Genomic DNA, 18,394 nt, shown 5'->3' with positions numbered 1-18,394 from the left:
ACGATAATATTCTCACAATCGATTTAATCAAGTAAAAATTAAGCAAAGAGTAAATCTTTTGTAATTAAAAAAATGTTATTTTTTATTTCATGAAACATTCACTTAATGAACACTTAACTTTTGAGAATATTTTCTGAGAATTTTCTGATTTTTCAGATATTTTCATTCAAATTTCTGTGCAAAATAATAGCAGTTTTAGAGTTGAAAGGAATTTTCATCTGAGAATTTCTTTTTTCTTCTACTCTGACAATCTTATTCTATCATTTCTGTTATAGTTTAAAATTTTGATTCGAAATTGGATTGGAATTTGTCATTACTGCACTATAAATACTACAAGATTCGAGATTACAAATCAACATACCCAAGAGGCAACAGATAATGCTCTAAAGATCCCAAAGGATTCGAAATTATATGGTTCACAGAAACAGATGGCAGCAATTGTGACAGAATCGTCTTCTTCTTCTTCTTTTTATCGTGCATGTCATCAGAAGACAGTGGTAAAACGTCGGAATGTGATCTCTGATGCATTTTCGGTGAGCCCTGAATAGTGACGACGTCTTCGGGATTATTAGCGGATTCTGCTGGCTCATTATCAGAATTCTCGATCACTTCGGATGTTTGGAAGTCACTTTGTGCCGCTGCGATTGCGTCGACAGCATTGTAATCGGCCGACATAGGGCTCAAGTCTTCAACCTGCGACTCCGATGCGGTGTCTTCAGTTATATACCCGTCGGTTTCGACTATACTATTACTGCCGACTGTCATGGATCGTTCGGTGAATCGACGTGGCCGTTCGTCCTTCTTTTTGACTGATATCTCTGATAATTTGCTATTCCACGTGAACACAGCCTCCGCAATGAGCCGTTTAAGTATTACAATGCCATCCTCGATCCTGAACATTAACCCTTGCACCTGTTTCTCGGAAGTTTTACCTTCTAGCTTCTTATTCTCTAGTGTTGGTGATGTTAACTTCAATTGGATCTCTTCAATCTTGTTCTTAAAGTATTGCTGATCTTTAGCTAGTTGTTGTTTGGCGAGATTCAAGCCTTCTAGGTCCGTCTGCAGACTCGTCAGCTTTTCTCGTATCGCTGAGAAAACTTCATCGCCTTTCAACGTCACGATCTTCATCTCTTCAATCACATTGGCGTGCTGCTTCGGATCATAGATGATGTTAATCAACGGTGGTGGCAGCGAGATCTCCCACTGCGAAATCTTGGTAAATTTGAAAACGGCCAGCATATTCCTGCGTGTGAAATACTGGTAGTGATCGTGATGTAAGGAATGCTGACACGCATCCATACCGCGTTTCGTGTAGACACCACCGTAGAAGCGTAGCTCAAGATATTTGGCAAACGACAAGCACCAAGTATCGCCCGACATCGGTATCACCGGTGACACACTCTTACACTTAATGCACTTGCTCCACATCAAGATTTGATCAGTGTCTTCCTGCACGAATGGCTCGCAGCTCATTTCGCTGAGGGTGATGTGCACGCAGCCACCGTCGTGCGCAAAGCGCCTAACATGCTGAGCAATTTGTGCGCGACAATTCTGTGCCGGACATTTATATTCTGTCGTCAGACAATAACGCTCTAGGAAGCGGCCGAGCGCGATGTCGTTCTGACCGTACATAGTCATGTTTACGACCCAGGGATTCACGCAGAACGCTGGGGTGTTGTTGCCAGTGTGCGAGAAACTGCAAAACAGCACGGACAAGCGTTGGTGGCTGTTAGGATCCAAACAATCCGGCCAGGAAGGCACCTGCTGCTCATTGCTTTCGAACGTTGGCGATTGCTGTATCCTATCCAGCAGTACGTTATGCGTCGGATAAAGTCTGTTACCGCACGCACGAAAGTTTGCTATAAGACTTTGCACTTCGCGATTATCAACGTCTGTGGTAAGACGAGCCTGAACGAACGGATGCTGCGATTTCAGCTTGATGTTTACACACTCACGATTGTCGATCTGCTCGCTTACAGTCACGCTGTTCGTCCTGATCTCCTTGATTTTGTCTAAAAATTGTTCCGAATAATAGATCTCTCGCGGAAAAAAGCTCCTCAATACGCAATTCCTTCCGAGTTCGGTCTCCAAATAGGGTATTGAAAATTTTAAATACGGTGATACGCTCAAAACGGTGTCTTGGAGCGCTTTCTTGAATTTGTTGAAAAGTGGAAAATCGGCGACGCTTAAACGTTGACTGCTCGGACTCGTATGATTAAATACATCTTCATCATCTTCATTTAAATATTGATGCAATGGATCGCTTCGATCACTTATGGACTCCCCGTAGATACGTTTTTCTTCCGAGGATATCTTGTCTTTCAACTTCGCCTTGTCGACGAGATCGTCGGTTTTTTGTTCAGTAGATGTTTCCTTGCTCGCGAACAATTCCGTGGAATTATTATATACTTCTGTGATGTCGGAATCAAAACCCGTATCTACCAACAAATTTTTGGATTTATCATCATTATGTGAAACCGTACTGTTCTCGCAAGACACTGGCATGGTATCCTTTGAATCGTGCAGAGATGGTTTTAATTTCTTTTTAAATAATTTTAAGGTGTCATAAGGATCGGAATCTTCCGATAATATCGATGAAATTTCTCTTAAAGAATTTGTACTTAAAATATTTTCGGAATCATTTTCATTCTTAGGCGTATTTGAATTATTTGTCTGGATATTCTGTATTTTTTGATCACTATTAGAAACATTTTCGTGATTTTGATTTATCTTCGACAGTTTTTTCATTTCAATCACGTGCGTCTGTTCATCGATAACGCAACTTTCGAATTTTTCGTCACTCGAGGAATCCTTCTGACAAGTTTCATCCAGAAACGAATTGTCTTTAGGTGATGGTGGTTTGGCGAATTCATCCATGAGAAATGATTTTTCAAGACGCCACGAGTAAACTGCAAAGATCATCATCGATGTGACGTTTTTCACCTTTTTTAATTCGAGTTGTGATCCGCCTCGCAATACAATTGTCGCACCCAAATGTGGATTTGCACAACCTTCGAAATACATCAGTGTCTTAACACCTCCTAAGAGAGAGATAGAAGGAGAGAATATTAAAGTTTCATAAACTGTTATAAAATATATATTTTAAGTATCGCTCCTCTAAAAGTGAAACAGCTCAATTAAACTTTTAGTTTGTGTTACGTCGTTGTGTTTCAAGTAAGGGAGTAATATTATAGTTTATACTTACTTCGTTCATCTGGAAAATTTCTTAAATAAAATTTTTTGCACGTGCCAAGCATATATCTTGCGCTTATGTGCGCGTCTATAGTGTTTACAATACTAGCACCCGTGCATCGCGCGACTCTCTTTAGCACACTAAGCTTTACATTTAGCACTAATGTCACGCCGCATTCCCTTAATCTATCCTGAGCTAATCTGGCTACGGATCGATGTACTAATACTACATCTGGACCTAGAGCGGTGATTCTCGCTACTGTGTGTCCGAGATACTCGTTTTCCTAGGAATTTAAGAAATTAAAATATTATAAAATTATTTTTAAGAATAATACAAGTATACACACAAGATTGATCGAGTGAAGATAATAAAAGATTGCAACGTACCTGCATCATTACAGGCTCCAAGCTTATTAGTTTGCCTTCTACACGTTGATACATTAGTCCGCATTGTAACAATAAGATTTTTGGATGAGCTATCATAGCGTTCATACCGCGATGAGCAATATTCTTACTACAAATTATGCCAGATACGATCTCGCAGTCATCTCTGCTATCACCGAGGCATTTCTTGAATTGTACATATTGTCGAATATCTAGATTATCTGCGTCATGATTCAGATCCGGCCTAACATGATCGATTATCTGGTGCGCGATAGACAAAATCGTATTCGACCACGTTTGCGACAAACCTTCTTTGCTGAGAAGTTGCTTAATAAGAGAATCTTCATGCGTTTTGTACGCAGATCTATGAGCAAATATGTCGTTTATTTTTCTACTTTACCACTATTGTCATTATTAAATACCGAAAAAAAACTTACGTTAAACATTCGTATGCGCTTAATTCGCCAAATGCTGTCTTCAGATTAGTCGCTCTGTGCCAACCGTTTTTCTCCTTAAATTCATGTACTTGAAGCGTATCACTTAAAAGATCGTCACATATTTTGAGATTGCAGTCGTGCGATTTAAGATTAATTTCCTTCTGTTCGATTATTCCATCGCTACTGTCGACGGAAATCGCGGTTAAATCTTCCGAGGTTGGTCTCTTTAACGTGACGGTGGATGCTTCTAGATTTAAATCCAGATAAAAGCTCGAACTGGACGACGGTAAACGACCAAAAGTTTGCGAGTGCGAGCTCATCGGCCTAGTCTCGCTCTCAGAATCTGTAAGTAATCGAATATCATTGAGCAATTGTTCATCTCGTTGTTGATAATGTTAATTTATCATATTACCCGTAGCTGAATCGTGTTGAGGAATAGTTTTTACCCAGGCTGGCTCTTGCGCATCGCAAGTCGTTCGCTTTTCCGTTAACAAGTCTATATTTTGCAAGGAAGATAACGGTACCGGTCTAAATACGATCGCCGAATCGCTGAATACGTAATCAGCGACAACTGATTCGATAAAACCCGCTTCTAGTAATGCTTGGCCTATCGCAGTCGCCTGCACACTAAAAAAAGTGCAAGTTACAGTCTTGATATGAATTAGCACGATTAGAACAATTAACAATCTAGTACTGTTCAGATATGTACCGGGTTGCTGCTTTATTCTGAACTATCATCCAATTCACCAATTCGTTCGCCAGAAAACAATTGTGATAACTTTTCAGTCGAATTCTATGCGTTTGCAACTGAATGGCTTGACTGGAGCGAAATAATTCTTCCCAGATCATTCTTAAAGAAGCCGAATTTTGTAATACAAGAGAACGTTCCTGTGAAGTTAAATAGCTACCGCTCGACCTACAATAAAAAATAAATTCAAATGTATAAGAAACAAGTATATAGATAAGATATACGTATACTTTAAAAATATAAGTGTGGATTTATAAATGCGGTTTATATCAGTACAATGAGAATTATATAAACACTGTGTTTTAGTTTAAATTCACACGTATATTTTTTAGTGTAGATTGCTTAACATACCGTCCAGTTGCATAATTCTCTTCCATATATCCCACACTTGGTTTTCGACATATCGATGTTTCATCGCCCATTGTTTCATTAGCATGTTTTCGTGCTAATAGCGGTGAGTCATTTCCATACTTTACTTGAAGATCCTCCTGCAGAGCTTTCAAATCTGCCGACAAATCACTCCTCATATCCGATGATTGCAAATACGAAAGAACTACTTTACAGCAATATGTACAAACTCTAAGATCTCCTGAAAAATATAAAAGATACAAATAACATAGAGAATACTTACGCGTATGTATTTATAAAAATATACAAGATAATTGCATCCAATATAACCTAATATTTGCTAGTTGTAGTTATATAAAGTTTGTTTTTTATATATTCCTACATTAGACTGTAATTTCCTTCTCGCTTTCCAAATTTCAAATATGTATCTATATTTTACATATAAAGTACAGAAAGTATATATTCAGTTACAAAAAGCAAACCTATAGATATTCAATTTTCATTATACTTATATAAATAATAAAACTGTCTCATATTTTCAATTAACGTTAAAAAATATTTCTAATTTTGAGTATAATCATCAATTTTCAATGTTGAACTCAAAATAAAAATCGCAAGGCATTAGTAGCTATTGTATATGAGTATTGTGTTTGAGTAACGTTAATTTATTTGTAATACCAGTGCATCCCATAATTTTCCCTGGTATTTGATCGGAGCAACACTTGGAACAGAAGATTTGTCCGCACACGCGACAGTGATGTCTTCGTCGAAACGTCGTAAATCTTTCGCCACACTCATAGCACTGTTTACTTACACTATCTGGCATCCAGTAGCTTCTTAATTGAGAATCCTTATATGAACGTAAATTCTGTGTTACAAATAATTATTATAATAAAAACTCTTTATATTATTATAATATAAAAAAATAAAGTAAAACGCATTCGTTCATCATAAAAAATATCTTTGAAACTTACATTACTTTTTAATGCTACAATATTACTGATGCGTTTCAGAACGTTTGGTAAGCTACGGCCTTCGTTAGTATCCAATGGAAAATTCATTATACTAGTACTATCATCATCTGGGGTTTGTTCGGTGCTCTCAGACTGCTTCCAGGATTCTGAATCGGAAGAGCTGCGCTCGTCGTTGTTAGAAGACACCGTGGAATCGTTAGCATTATCTAAATGTAAATCACAATAATTAGAAATTATTCACTCATTACATAAAAGATTATTATTTTTTTTAATAAAGAATTGCAATCTTTTTTTATTATAACAACATACATTTAATATTTAATGAATAATAATAACATATTGATAACTACATATAGGATGACACTGGAATAAGTCTCACAGTATAATTTTGTTTTCTTCTTAAGAATGAAAATAAAAATCCAAATATAAATCTAGGTTGCGTTCAGCAATTTTGCAACTGTTGTTAGATTCTTTTAATTAAAATGATTGTTGCTTTCAGTTCCTTAGATCTAAATGTATAATAATCAATCATATTAAAAAATCTTTCAACAGTTGTGCAAAGTTGCTTTTTCTGTTGAATGCAGCCATAGATTCGGAATTCTTCTTTTTTGAGATGTAAACATATTTGCGATTGCAAAATTTTTGATGAATAGCTATAATACAAAGAATTACAAGCACTATCACTTTTCTTCTGTTAGAAGTAAAGAATATGGTAAAGTATATCATTTTGACATTGAAGATAAAATATATCATACTAAATCAGTTTAAAAACAACTCAGATAATCAAGCAAGATATAGCATGTGGAACAAATTAATGCACTGTATGTATTGTTTTCAACTTGTCGACAATTTGCTGTCATTGGAATCTAATGTGAATTAGCATCAGGAGGGCAAATAAATTTCATGAGTTTACGAAATTGTAAGAATATACATTGAAAAATAATAAACGTCACGTTGATAGCAAATTGATGGCACGCCATGCACACATGACAACTTGCCAGCAATTTGCTGAATTCTAAGAGAGACTACGTGACATCAGAACAATAGACAGTTTGTGGAAATATCTTAGCTTTAATTTGATGAAATTGAATGCGAAATAAGTAACGGCAAAATGGCATATTGTCCTTATTTGACTATCTGGGAAATAATAAATGAACTATATTTAATCACTTCAACTTCCTAAATAACACGCATTGTTCAGAAGACCTTTTATGATATTTTTAGATATCTTTTAGACATTATATCCAAAAGACGTCTTCATGATGTCTTTATAACATCTTTTAAATATATATATTATCTTGTCTGAGTTATCACATCGATGTGTGTCAGTTCAGAAAACTTATCGATAAATAACAGACCTAATATCATCAGATTTTGTTATTCTATATATTGAATGAACAGATGTTCAGTTGACATATAGACAAATTAAAGAAGATACCATAGAAGCTTTGCATCTAAGAGATCTTTTCTCGTAGACAATGTCTTGCTAAAAGTACATTTTTCATCATAAACAAAAAGTGTTTATCTTGGAAAGGAAGAGTTTCAGGATCTATGTTTGTATGACCTTTTTTCATCCTTAGAAAAAGTATGCATTACCAACCATCAATTTCAGTATCATCTTACTTATAAAAAATAATAATTGTAATAAGTAATAAAGATCTATGTTCAGAATACTAACTCCTGGTGAAGCTGAAGAACTTGGAGAAGAGTGAAGCTACTACGGGTTGGCTCTCTTCGGGACTCAACGGAGCGAACTCCGTGAGTTTCGACGGTGAATTCATGTTCTTGTTCATTCTCGCCGATACTATCTTCTCACGAACATTTTGAAACCAAACGATGCCACGATATTCTTCCGAACATTTTCACTCTCGCTGATCCTGCAGGATCTACTGATCCTGTCAAACAGAGTAACAGATGCACGGTGGTTGAGCGGTTGAAGACTTTTGACAGCCGATCAGATGATCGCGATTGTGGCGACAGCTGGCGCCGACAATTCTTGGAATTTTCTTGAGAAGGGAATTTGTCCACTAGCGCCTCCGTGTTCACGAAACATTGCATCCTGAACTACATCGCGTTTACGAATGTTCCCAAAGGGTAAATAATTACGTGCGATCTGGTATAACTTCGAGTTCCACCGGAAATACCGCAAAGACATTGAAGATATACGACGCGCGACTCAGCAAGTTCAAAGAAATTATATGTCTAATTGGTGAAATGTTTTCAAAATAATCCAATTGAATTTTTTCAAATGTTGTATAATACAATTAATTTTTTTCAAACTTCACTCATGGTATGTATCATTATTAATAAAGTTAAAAAGATAAAGTTTGTCTTTATTTTGATGAAAAAGAATTTACAGAAATTAAGTTAGTACTATATTACTTCTTCTGTAATTTTTTATATTTTAAAAGTAAATTGAAATTGTGTACGATTTCGATTACTAAAGAAAATAAAATAACATTAATTTGTGAAATCATTTTGATTTATTAAAATTTTTTAATACATTAAAATTACATACAATTAGATACAAATAATATAGAAAAATTGATATAAGAAATTGATATAAGAAATTAATCAATTAATTTATATAAATTAATATAATGATTATCATATCATAACATAAATATGTTTTTTATTAAAATATATATAAATTTTAAAATAGATATAAATTTCATTCTTTACATCTAATTGCATATTAAACTTAATAAATTGTTTTTTTATCAAGTTATTTATCAAGTATTTAATCAACTATTCAAAGTTTTATTAAAAGGCAGGATTAAAACTATCTAATTTGTATAAAATTTAATTATCAATGTATCAACTTATTATATATTATATGTACTTATTCAATATTTCATTTATTATTTATTATTATACACTTAAAACACGTATCACTCTATAATATATTATTTGTAAGATATGAATTTCTCTCTCAGATTATCGAATACAAATAATTCAAATGAGATAATAAAGCGGATTTGACATTTGATAAATTATTTGCGCTCTTTAAGCAATCCTGCAATTTAATTTATAGACTCAACATATAATTTATATTTTATTTAATAAATACTTTATTATTATCCTAATTATTTACAATAAATATCCTTAAGATTGAAAATTTCAATAAAATACTTTATTTGGAATTCTTTTAACACATTGTACACTGTAGTATGATGAATTATGTTGAAACAGCTCTCTTTTATAATCTTAATCTCAAAATTCTAACTTAACAGGATATTTCCAAGATTGAAATTGTATTTTATTGCTTTTGATCTTTTATTAAACTGCGTTATTTAACTAACAAGTTAAAGTCTCCATCTAAACTGACGTCTCAAAACTACCTATTCACCACCCTGCCACGGGGCGGACCAACCCTCACAACTGCGCAGGTGTATCACACCGGTTCTCACCTTCTTATCAACATCTCCGAAAAGCTAGTCACGCCAGAAGGAAGGCTTGGCTCGGCTTACATCTTTCTTCGTACCTTTTCCTCTTCTTCATTTACCGAATACCAATTCGAAGACGATACATCCCCCGATCTTTTTGACCGTCACCACTTCGCATCCTTCGAAGGAGCAATTGCTGAGTAGGACGATGCGATGGGCGAGGGCAAAAGCGACCATCCCGGCAAAAGGTAACATTTCGCGCTGCTTCTTGCCACGATCGAAGTATACTTATACGTTACGCCGTTTAATTAACTCTTTAACTCGGATTCGTAGAATAATTATTTGCCCGCTCGCATTGCCGTGCTGTTTCCTGTAAAAATTTAAATCTTTTGCCAGATAAAGACTAGTCCAATCCAAACCAAATATATTTATTACATACAAAATAATAATATTAAATTACCTTTTTCCACTCTCTGAAACTTTTATGAAAGAGTGAAATTTTTGCAGATTGAAAATTGATTCTTGTTCAAGATTGGCTCAATTTTAATTTTTTAAAGTGAGATTCTATTCCAAAGAATTTAGAAAATATTATTTACTTCTTTCTAAACTTCCGTTATTTATTTATGTGGAAAACAATTCGCGATTAAAATAAATTTTTTATAAGAATATTGTTTTCGCTCATTTTCTTTTTTGTCATTTTCTGTATAAAACAATGATAATTGCATTTAACATTTTTTTATGATTTTATTATTTTATTTGTTTATTATTATTTTTATTCTTAATAAATTTTCGTTTATAAATACATTACTGCTGTAGTTATAATAATATACAGATATTACAAGATTTAAATGACAAAATAAAGTATATTTTATAAATAATAGAAATGTATGCTGTGCTAATAATGCATTTATTTTATGTGTATTTAAAATTCAGGATTTTATATATCCTCTATAAAATATCCATAATTAGATAGCTATTAATTATAACAATCTATTATCAATATTGAAGATTATAATCATCAATATTATTGATTTGATTTCTCGCCTTTGCGCGATACTTTCGAGAGTCTTTTTCAATTTGATAAGTGGCAAGCACTTCGCAAGTATGCTTTCAGCTAAATGATCATCGCCGTTTAATCCCATTTATCCCGATCGTTAGATCACGCCTAGACAATTTAACAGTTTAAACGAGATGTATATCGTTTACTGCATTAATTTTACAAAGTAATGCGGTAAAAAGGTGTTCCATCAAATAAATGTGGCGCTGCGGAATTTTAGGGGACTAGGGCATAAATAAAACATAGACAAGGGTTGAAATATCGCTAAATAAAATATTCAATTCGTCTCGCTAGCGCATCTAATTATAGTATTAATTTGAAAAGCAATGGCGATAAGAGACGAGATAGGTGAGACTTTTGATGGCCACGGCCTGGATTCCTCCCATGAAGAAAGCTCGCGTGCAAGCCACCTACGGTGGCTCTGTAAAATGCGTTCAGATTGAATCACGCACCGCGACAGTAGAATAACTGACCGGCCGGCGAACCCGGTGGTATATTGAATCGCGTGTCGGCCGGTGCGTGCAAGAACCACGTGGTACGGACATTAATTTAGCCGCCCATACAGATTTGTCGTGCGGAGAAAGTCAGTGTGGGGGTAGGATAGGGTCCGTTAAAATCGGGGCCATTGGGTCGAGCAAAACGAAACCTCGGTATTACGAATCGACCAGAGAATAAATCGACGAACGCGCGAGCTGTAAGGACGAGAAAGAAAAAGAAAGAATATGGTATACATAATTCGTGTCGAGTAAAACGATATCAAAACAAGCTGTCAGGTTCGAACAGATTGTCAATTCGCTTTATCAAATTTCCGACGAGGAAGGGTTTAAAGCGGAAGGGAAAAATATCTACATGCTCTTTACGTGCCGTATAGTTGCCTTTAGCCTGCACATATGCAAAATATTTGGCAACAGTGAGATCATAAACATGCTATTCTACAGATAATTTTTTTAGAGTCAGTCGCTCGTTCCATTTGCAACTATGTAATTATGTTTAGAAAATCAGCATGAAAGTGATAAAAGTATACATTTACTTGATTAAACTCTTTGCTGATTCAAATAAATTAAGTATAGGAAATTTAGTTTAATAAAGTAGATAAAATAGAAATAGTGTAACATTTAGACAAATTATTTATGATAAATAATTTATTTATTAATTATAAAGATCATATTAATTTCTCGATTACCTTTATTATATTTTCCTCTTCAGAGATATTCGATAAGTATTTACAATTTATTAGAAAAAAAAACAAGTTCATTTAATTCTCAAAATTTTTTTGCCATGGTAATAATTATAGTCAAAATTATATATATTTTAAAAACATCTTACGCATATCATGTTTATCTTTGACATAAATTCGCGAAGACTGACGTGCGCACAAGCTATTAAGCCAGGATGAGATTTATTTTTCAAGCTCTCCGCGCATTTTGCAGATCGATTCGTCGCGTCTGGGAGAGCCGTTGTAACGGCATGTTCGGTACCATCGTACCACTCTCTTCCTGTTCCTCGTCCTCCCTGTGCCTCCTCGCCGCTCCTGCCGGCCCGCCCTCCTATATCCTTAATTCGCGACTTCGGTTCCTCATCATCTTCAGTAAGCTCAAGCTGTCTAGCCACACCATGTCGCGAATGGTCCTGCTCGCCCGCAATACTTGTGAAGTCGACGGTCTAAACGAAGTTTCATAATAAAAATTAAAAAAAAGCTTGGCAATTATTTTTAAAATAAAATTATTTTAAGATAAAATATTATTTAATAAAAATAAAATCAGTAGATTTTAAATTCTGTTAAGCGGTGTCATTTTCTAATCGATTACAATTAGGCAAAGATCCTCCCCTCGTGGTGTCGGTAAGTCGTCCTCGGATTCCGAGGTAGCGCATGGTAAGGGCAAGGACAAAGGACGTAAGAGCAAGACCAAGGAAAGATGGCCATTCTTGGAGGAATTAACGGTCGACGAGCTGGCTCGCTATCGGAGGAAACGGGTGCAGGATCAACCGAAGGACAATCTGCAATCTTACCCAGAATCGGTAGTCCAGTGTTCAGCTTCTGAATATCGGCGCGCATTCGGTGCAAATGTTAAAGAACTATCTAAGGTATAAAATATTCATATAAAATATATACATATTTCACTTCGAGAAATAAAAATCCTTTTAAAAATATTTTAATTTGTTTAGTTGTTTAACGAAATAGAATATAAATTATATTATTATTATGATCAATTAAAAGATAAGATCTTCGTAAAATAATATACAATAGAATGAAACTTTGTTCATCTGCATTCTATTTATACGGACAAGTTCGTATTCAGTTCCAAATCTACGAACTCATATACTGAGCTCTTATTATCTGAAGTAAAGACGCCGTAATTTGGATAATAAGAGCTCAACGTGTTCGACTTCAGTTTTCTGAAAGTTAGGTCCTATTATCGGAATAAATACTAGTGAGTCTTTATTATCGGAAATGTCTTGTGCCCTAATATATTCGGAGTTTTACTGTATACAGTTATTAATTACATTACATTTATATCAAATAGGCACAAGAGTTATTTACATTATCGCTAATTAAATTATATTTTGTATCAAATATTTTTGAATTTATATTAAACATTGTTTTTTTGCTTTTAGTGAGCAATAAAAAAGGTAGATTTTTATACACTGTGCTTGTGTGTGAAAATTTATCTTTTTTAACATTTTCTACATTAAAATTGTATACTAATTTATACTTAAATAATTTATATAATAATTTATGTAATAGGAAAATTTCTGGCCTGAAGATTATTTGCACGTAGATGGAATTCCTGAAAATGCGCAATCTTCGAATTGCATGGATCTTAAAGAACATGAAGCCGAAATCGAGGATTCATCTGGAAAAAATGAGAATGTTTCCTCTCAAGTAGTTCATAGAAACGAAGTGATGGAGACGGGAGTTCGTCAATGCGACAGTTCAATGAGACGCCCTTCGTTCAGAAAGTAAAATTCAATTGTTGCTAGTATAAATTGTATAATTATAAAATCGCGTTATATAATTAACAAATATATATTTATACAGTTAAACAAATAATGAACATGAAATATATCACATAATAATATATATTAATATAATATATTTTAATATATATAATATTAATATAAATAATATATCAATATAAAATACAATTTTTTTATTAAAACATAAATCTTAAAGGTAAAAAGACAATAAATAATTTAAAATACGAAAAGGCAATGAATAAAATACCATTACATTATAATGTGCATTGATCCAATTCTAATTTTCATTCGTTTAGTTAATTTTACGAAGATGTCTTTTACGTCGTGAATCCTGTAAAGCTTATCATATCGAACTGTTCCGAAACACGCGAGTTTATGCAAATCGAAGAAATATAAAACTGTCATGCAACTAAATTGGCAACGAAATCGACTCTTGTATTCTTGTATTCTTGTTTTCTTGTATTCTTTGTTAGGTTTCTGTGACATTTAATAAAATGCAAGCATATATTTCAAAGCATTTTATTTCGCAAATGATACAGATATGTAATAAGTTATTTCTTATGTTGACATACTAGTTGAAGCAAATAATTAAATTCTTTATAATTATGCAAAATTTGTAAATATATACAAAATCTTATTTAAAATTTTTAAATGTAATGTCGCATTAAGTAATTTAAAGTTTTAAAATTAATTTAGAGAAGAAGTAAGAATCAAAAATTCAAAAAGAATCACATATTTTAATATAATTATTAAAAAATCGAAACCATATAAAAAATGGAACTTATTTTGCTATAATCACTGTATTTTAAATTATTGTCATCTTATAAATTCATTGTTATTGCATTGTGAAAAGGGGTACCAGCTTGAAGTGCAGCGGTGATTTTTATACCGATACGGAAACATATTCAGCGTACATACCTTATGAGGGTCAGCATCGTGCTGAGCTCATACGCCGACCTACATCCCTGAAAATGGAAGGTGATTTGGACACCATGACGGAAAAGTGCGAGAAATTTATCGAGTGGCTCAACGTTAGCCGACCGGAACTTATGCGTGTACCCACCCACTTGAAGATGGAGGGTGAGTTGGAAACAGCAACGGAAAATCAAGACAAATACGTCCCTTTCGTGGGGGCACGAAGGCCAGAATTGTTAAGGCGAAGCACGAACTTAAAACTTGAGGGGGATACTTACTTTATGCCGGAATATACCGATGTGTTTAGAGACTACAGCGTCAAAGGTAACAGCATTAAATTAAAAGTAATATGATTATTAAATAATTTATAACAATAATTTAATTTTAAAAAATATATATAAATAATTTAAATTAAAAAATTTTATTTTCATAGCTATAAATTAAGGAAAATTTTAAAGAATATTAATTTATATTTATATTTATTTATATTTATTTAGAATTAAAAATATTACCGTTTAAAATGTTTAAAATGTATTTAATAAAATATAATAGCTCTCTTTAAGCTTATCAGACTAGAGACTGGATTGAAATTTAATTAGAAAAAACAAAACCAATACCAAGTTTAGTGAATTTTGCTTTAATTTGTCAAATTTCAATTTAATCTCAATCTAAATCTGTAATCTGATACAGGTCGTGATTAGACTGGAAACTGAGATTAAAATTTAATCAACCAAAGCACAATTCATTGAACTTAAGATTAGTTTTCTTATAAATTTCAATCCAATTTCAATTTCAATCTCTAGTCTGATTACTTTAGGATTATTTTATTGTCGTAATCCCCTTTTCTTTGGAGTACATATTACAGATAAATCGCAGCCACAGAAACCTCGAATGCATTTAAAAACTGGCGGAGACTTTTATCAAAACACCGAGAGCACCGAAAATTTCGCTCATCCTTGCGTTAAACAGGCACAAGAAATAGTTGAACGGCTTAAAGACAATAATGAAGAAAACAAATGGATGAGAAGTCAAGAAGAGGAGCGGAGGAAAGATGAGGAGATGAAAATGTTGGTATCGAAATTGGAAGATCTAAATAATCGGCCACTCGAAGTTCCCGAATATCGTGATGCATATAAGGTATTTGTTGAAAATTAATTATTAAGCTCTATACATCTTAATATACGTATATTAAAATAGATATATCTCATATATATTTCCGCGGTGATAAAAAAGAACATACAAGATAGCACTTTTGAGATAAAAGAAATTGATTCTAAATATTAATTTTTGTGGAAAAATGACACATTGTTTGTGTGGAAACAAAAAAAGTATCAAAATTTTAAGTGATGAAATTTACATAATCTTTGAAAACTTACATATGAGATGACATAGTTTTAAAGAATATGTTATAACTGAAAGTATAACATGGAAAGAAAGTGAAGTTATGTATGTTCGCTGTTTCAACGTTCCAATTTAGAAAGAATTTTGAAACTACTCTGAAAAGTTTTTAATTTTGCGATATGTTTTCTATTAACAATTATAGAATTATCTAAGATTTCATATAAAATGTAATTGTTAGGATTTTCCACGTGAACGACCGAAGATCGCGAAACCGGATACTGAGATAGGTCGCGCCGATGGCTCAAAGATGACTTCGCCATCGCGCTCTAAATTTTCTATAAAGATCGATCAGGATCCAGAGTATCATTCCAAGTATCTCGATTATCCCCGAGATCGTCCTATCTATCGTAAACCACCGATGATGCTGCGACCAACAGAAGTGTCTTCTTCTGGTCGTAATAGCACGTGTTACGGCAAACCGATGCCTCATGAAAGCCATATGTATGAATATGAACCTACTAGCGAAGTGAGATCCCAATATATTCCTTATGGATATGTACCAAGAGTCGAGACGCTGAAGATGCCGGCTAATCTGCGGTTGGAGGGTAATCTTGATCTTCAACCGGAATATAGGAATGTTTATTGCGCAAAATACGATCGTCAAAGCTGCGATGATCTTAGAACTACTCGTGGTAGGGGTGATCGTAGTCCAATTACAAAGAAAGAACACTGGTTGAACAGTGGAGACAAAACCGTCGCGCAAGGACAGGATGCTTTTTGTGTGCTAGACACGCGGATCCACGAAGAGAACGTCACTGGGAAACCACCGCCTGCTAGTAGAAGGTACGTTTACATTTGTTGTATTAGAGAAAAAAAAAGTTTGTTCGTAAACTACGAGATTAAAGTCAAAAATTTTTTTGGGATGGAAATTTGCACGAATAAAGAAATATTGTATTAACAGTATCGCTGGAAACCAATTGAAAATAATCTTGTTTATTCAGTAAAAATATTAATAAAACAAATATACTCTTGTTTTAATGTTATTTAAAATGTTATTTATTTCATTATATAATAATATTGTTTTTGAAAATTAACAAGATTATTTTTAATTAGACCGTTAGCTAATGTTATATTAACAACATTATATTATATTATATTAATATCCTTTTCCGAGCGGAGACATGCAACAATTTAAGATTTCAAGAAGTAGCGTTAAATTTGAAAACTTTTCACTTCGCTTTATACAGCACATTCGATTTCTAGAAGCTCCAAGTTGCCTCAAGCCGCAGCAGCACCGAGACCGACGCAATTGGATCTGGATCGTACTATCGTCACGAGGACCCGATCTCCCAGTCCAACGTATCGTTTACACGTTTGTGATGTTGATAACGAGCGACGAGGATTCGGTCGACTTGGACAGTCTTCCGGAAGAATACGCAGCCCTTCGGCTGACCGAGTAATTCGTGACGACGTTGCCAGACCATATTCGCCCAGTTTTGGCAGAAACAGACAAGACCGTCGCGCGAATGATCAACCATTTGTAATCCTAGATAACGCTTCAAAGAACGTACCAGATAGAAATAGCGGTCGCAGAAAACGTACTGATAGAAGCCTCGATGTCCCAATACCGGGGGTCTCTCGAGGGAGACCCAAAACACCGTCCAGATGGATGCCACCGTGGTACGACAATACTAATACGATTTAGTCTACACTGTTAAAAGATCAAATTTAAACCAATTCCCTAAGTTAAATAACATTTTATTTTGAATTTCCAAGTGTGTTGAAACTATGTATTATTTTAATACAAAATAATTTTCTAATTAACTCATTTCTGTGATAGTATTGCTTAGTTTTAAAGTAAACAGCGTTTATATTCACATTATTAAAGTACACATTTAGATTGCACTTGGCGAACACACTATCAATGCTATTATGTCATTTTATCGTTAGATATAAAATAAGAATAGAATGATGCAATGGCGCTGATAACGCATTCCTCGTGAATAAAATATTAAATTTGATATATTTCTTGAGTTAAAATGTTGAACTTTATTGTTTTTAGTTAAATTAAATTAGTGATATATTGAATACAAAATAGTGACGACCTATAGGAATCATCACAAAAGTAACTCAAATTAGATAACAGTATATTCTTTAAATTATAAACGAAATTGCCGTCTGAAACTTTTTTGTTAAATAATGGATATTAAACTGACGGCAAATTTAACACTGCCTATAACTTTGCATATAAAATAACTGGAATTAATTAGCCAAATTTATTTTTAAATACATACTATAGAGTTGAAGCGACTGCTAATCTTTGCAGAGACTCTTGAAACGAAAAAAGTTTTGAAAGACATGTGTTTTCCTTTAATAACATTCATTTTGTTTTTACTAAACAATAAGCAATTTTTAACTAGACAAACAAAACTTGGAATTGGTCAGATTTTAAATTAAATATGACGTACGAGCTAAATATGGAATAGATTTGTAATTCATATTAAATATTAAATATTAATTTGAAACATTGTTAGATTCTCTCTTATCTGGTTTGATATGACGAGCTAATTAATTATTACTATTAATTATTATTATAAACATTATATGATAAGATATCCTTGTATTACTGCCAT

The 18,394-nt window shown here is 33.6% G+C and overlaps 2 protein-coding genes across 2 annotated transcripts in view; one reads left to right on the top strand and one right to left on the bottom strand.

Annotated features, from left to right (window-relative positions):
• LOC105621988 (1-phosphatidylinositol 3-phosphate 5-kinase) overlaps positions 1–7,876 on the bottom strand; it is a 9,897-nt gene extending 2,021 nt beyond the window's left edge. Inside the window, exons 1-10 of the mRNA XM_012203421.1 lie at positions 7,762–7,876; positions 6,084–6,289; positions 5,788–5,977; positions 5,113–5,350; positions 4,723–4,929; positions 4,426–4,640; positions 4,014–4,356; positions 3,580–3,940; positions 3,206–3,476; positions 362–3,041 (exon numbers count right to left, since the gene is read on the bottom strand). Coding sequence (XP_012058811.1) covers positions 362–3,041; positions 3,206–3,476; positions 3,580–3,940; positions 4,014–4,356; positions 4,426–4,640; positions 4,723–4,929; positions 5,113–5,350; positions 5,788–5,977; positions 6,084–6,289; positions 7,762–7,876 — 4,826 coding nt within the window. The remainder of the gene's footprint in view (positions 1–361; positions 3,042–3,205; positions 3,477–3,579; positions 3,941–4,013; positions 4,357–4,425; positions 4,641–4,722; positions 4,930–5,112; positions 5,351–5,787; positions 5,978–6,083; positions 6,290–7,761) is intronic.
• A 1,806-nt stretch (positions 7,877–9,682) lies between these two features.
• On the top strand, positions 9,683–17,466 carry LOC105621986. Its single transcript, XM_012203419.1, has 7 exons — positions 9,683–9,717; positions 12,341–12,611; positions 13,273–13,487; positions 14,359–14,744; positions 15,286–15,557; positions 16,000–16,604; positions 17,025–17,466. The coding sequence occupies exons 1-7, from the start codon at positions 9,683–9,685 to the stop codon at positions 17,464–17,466; spliced, it is 2,226 nt and encodes a 741-aa protein (XP_012058809.1).
• Positions 17,467–18,394: the final 928 nt, after the last annotated feature.

Source organism: Atta cephalotes, assembly GCF_000143395.1.
Source record: "Atta cephalotes unplaced genomic scaffold scaffold00039, whole genome shotgun sequence".
NCBI classification, from domain to species: Eukaryota; Metazoa; Arthropoda; class Insecta; order Hymenoptera; family Formicidae; genus Atta; species Atta cephalotes.
The sequence above is the reverse complement of the archived record's forward strand: the minus strand, read 5'-3'. Positions and strand labels throughout refer to the sequence as shown.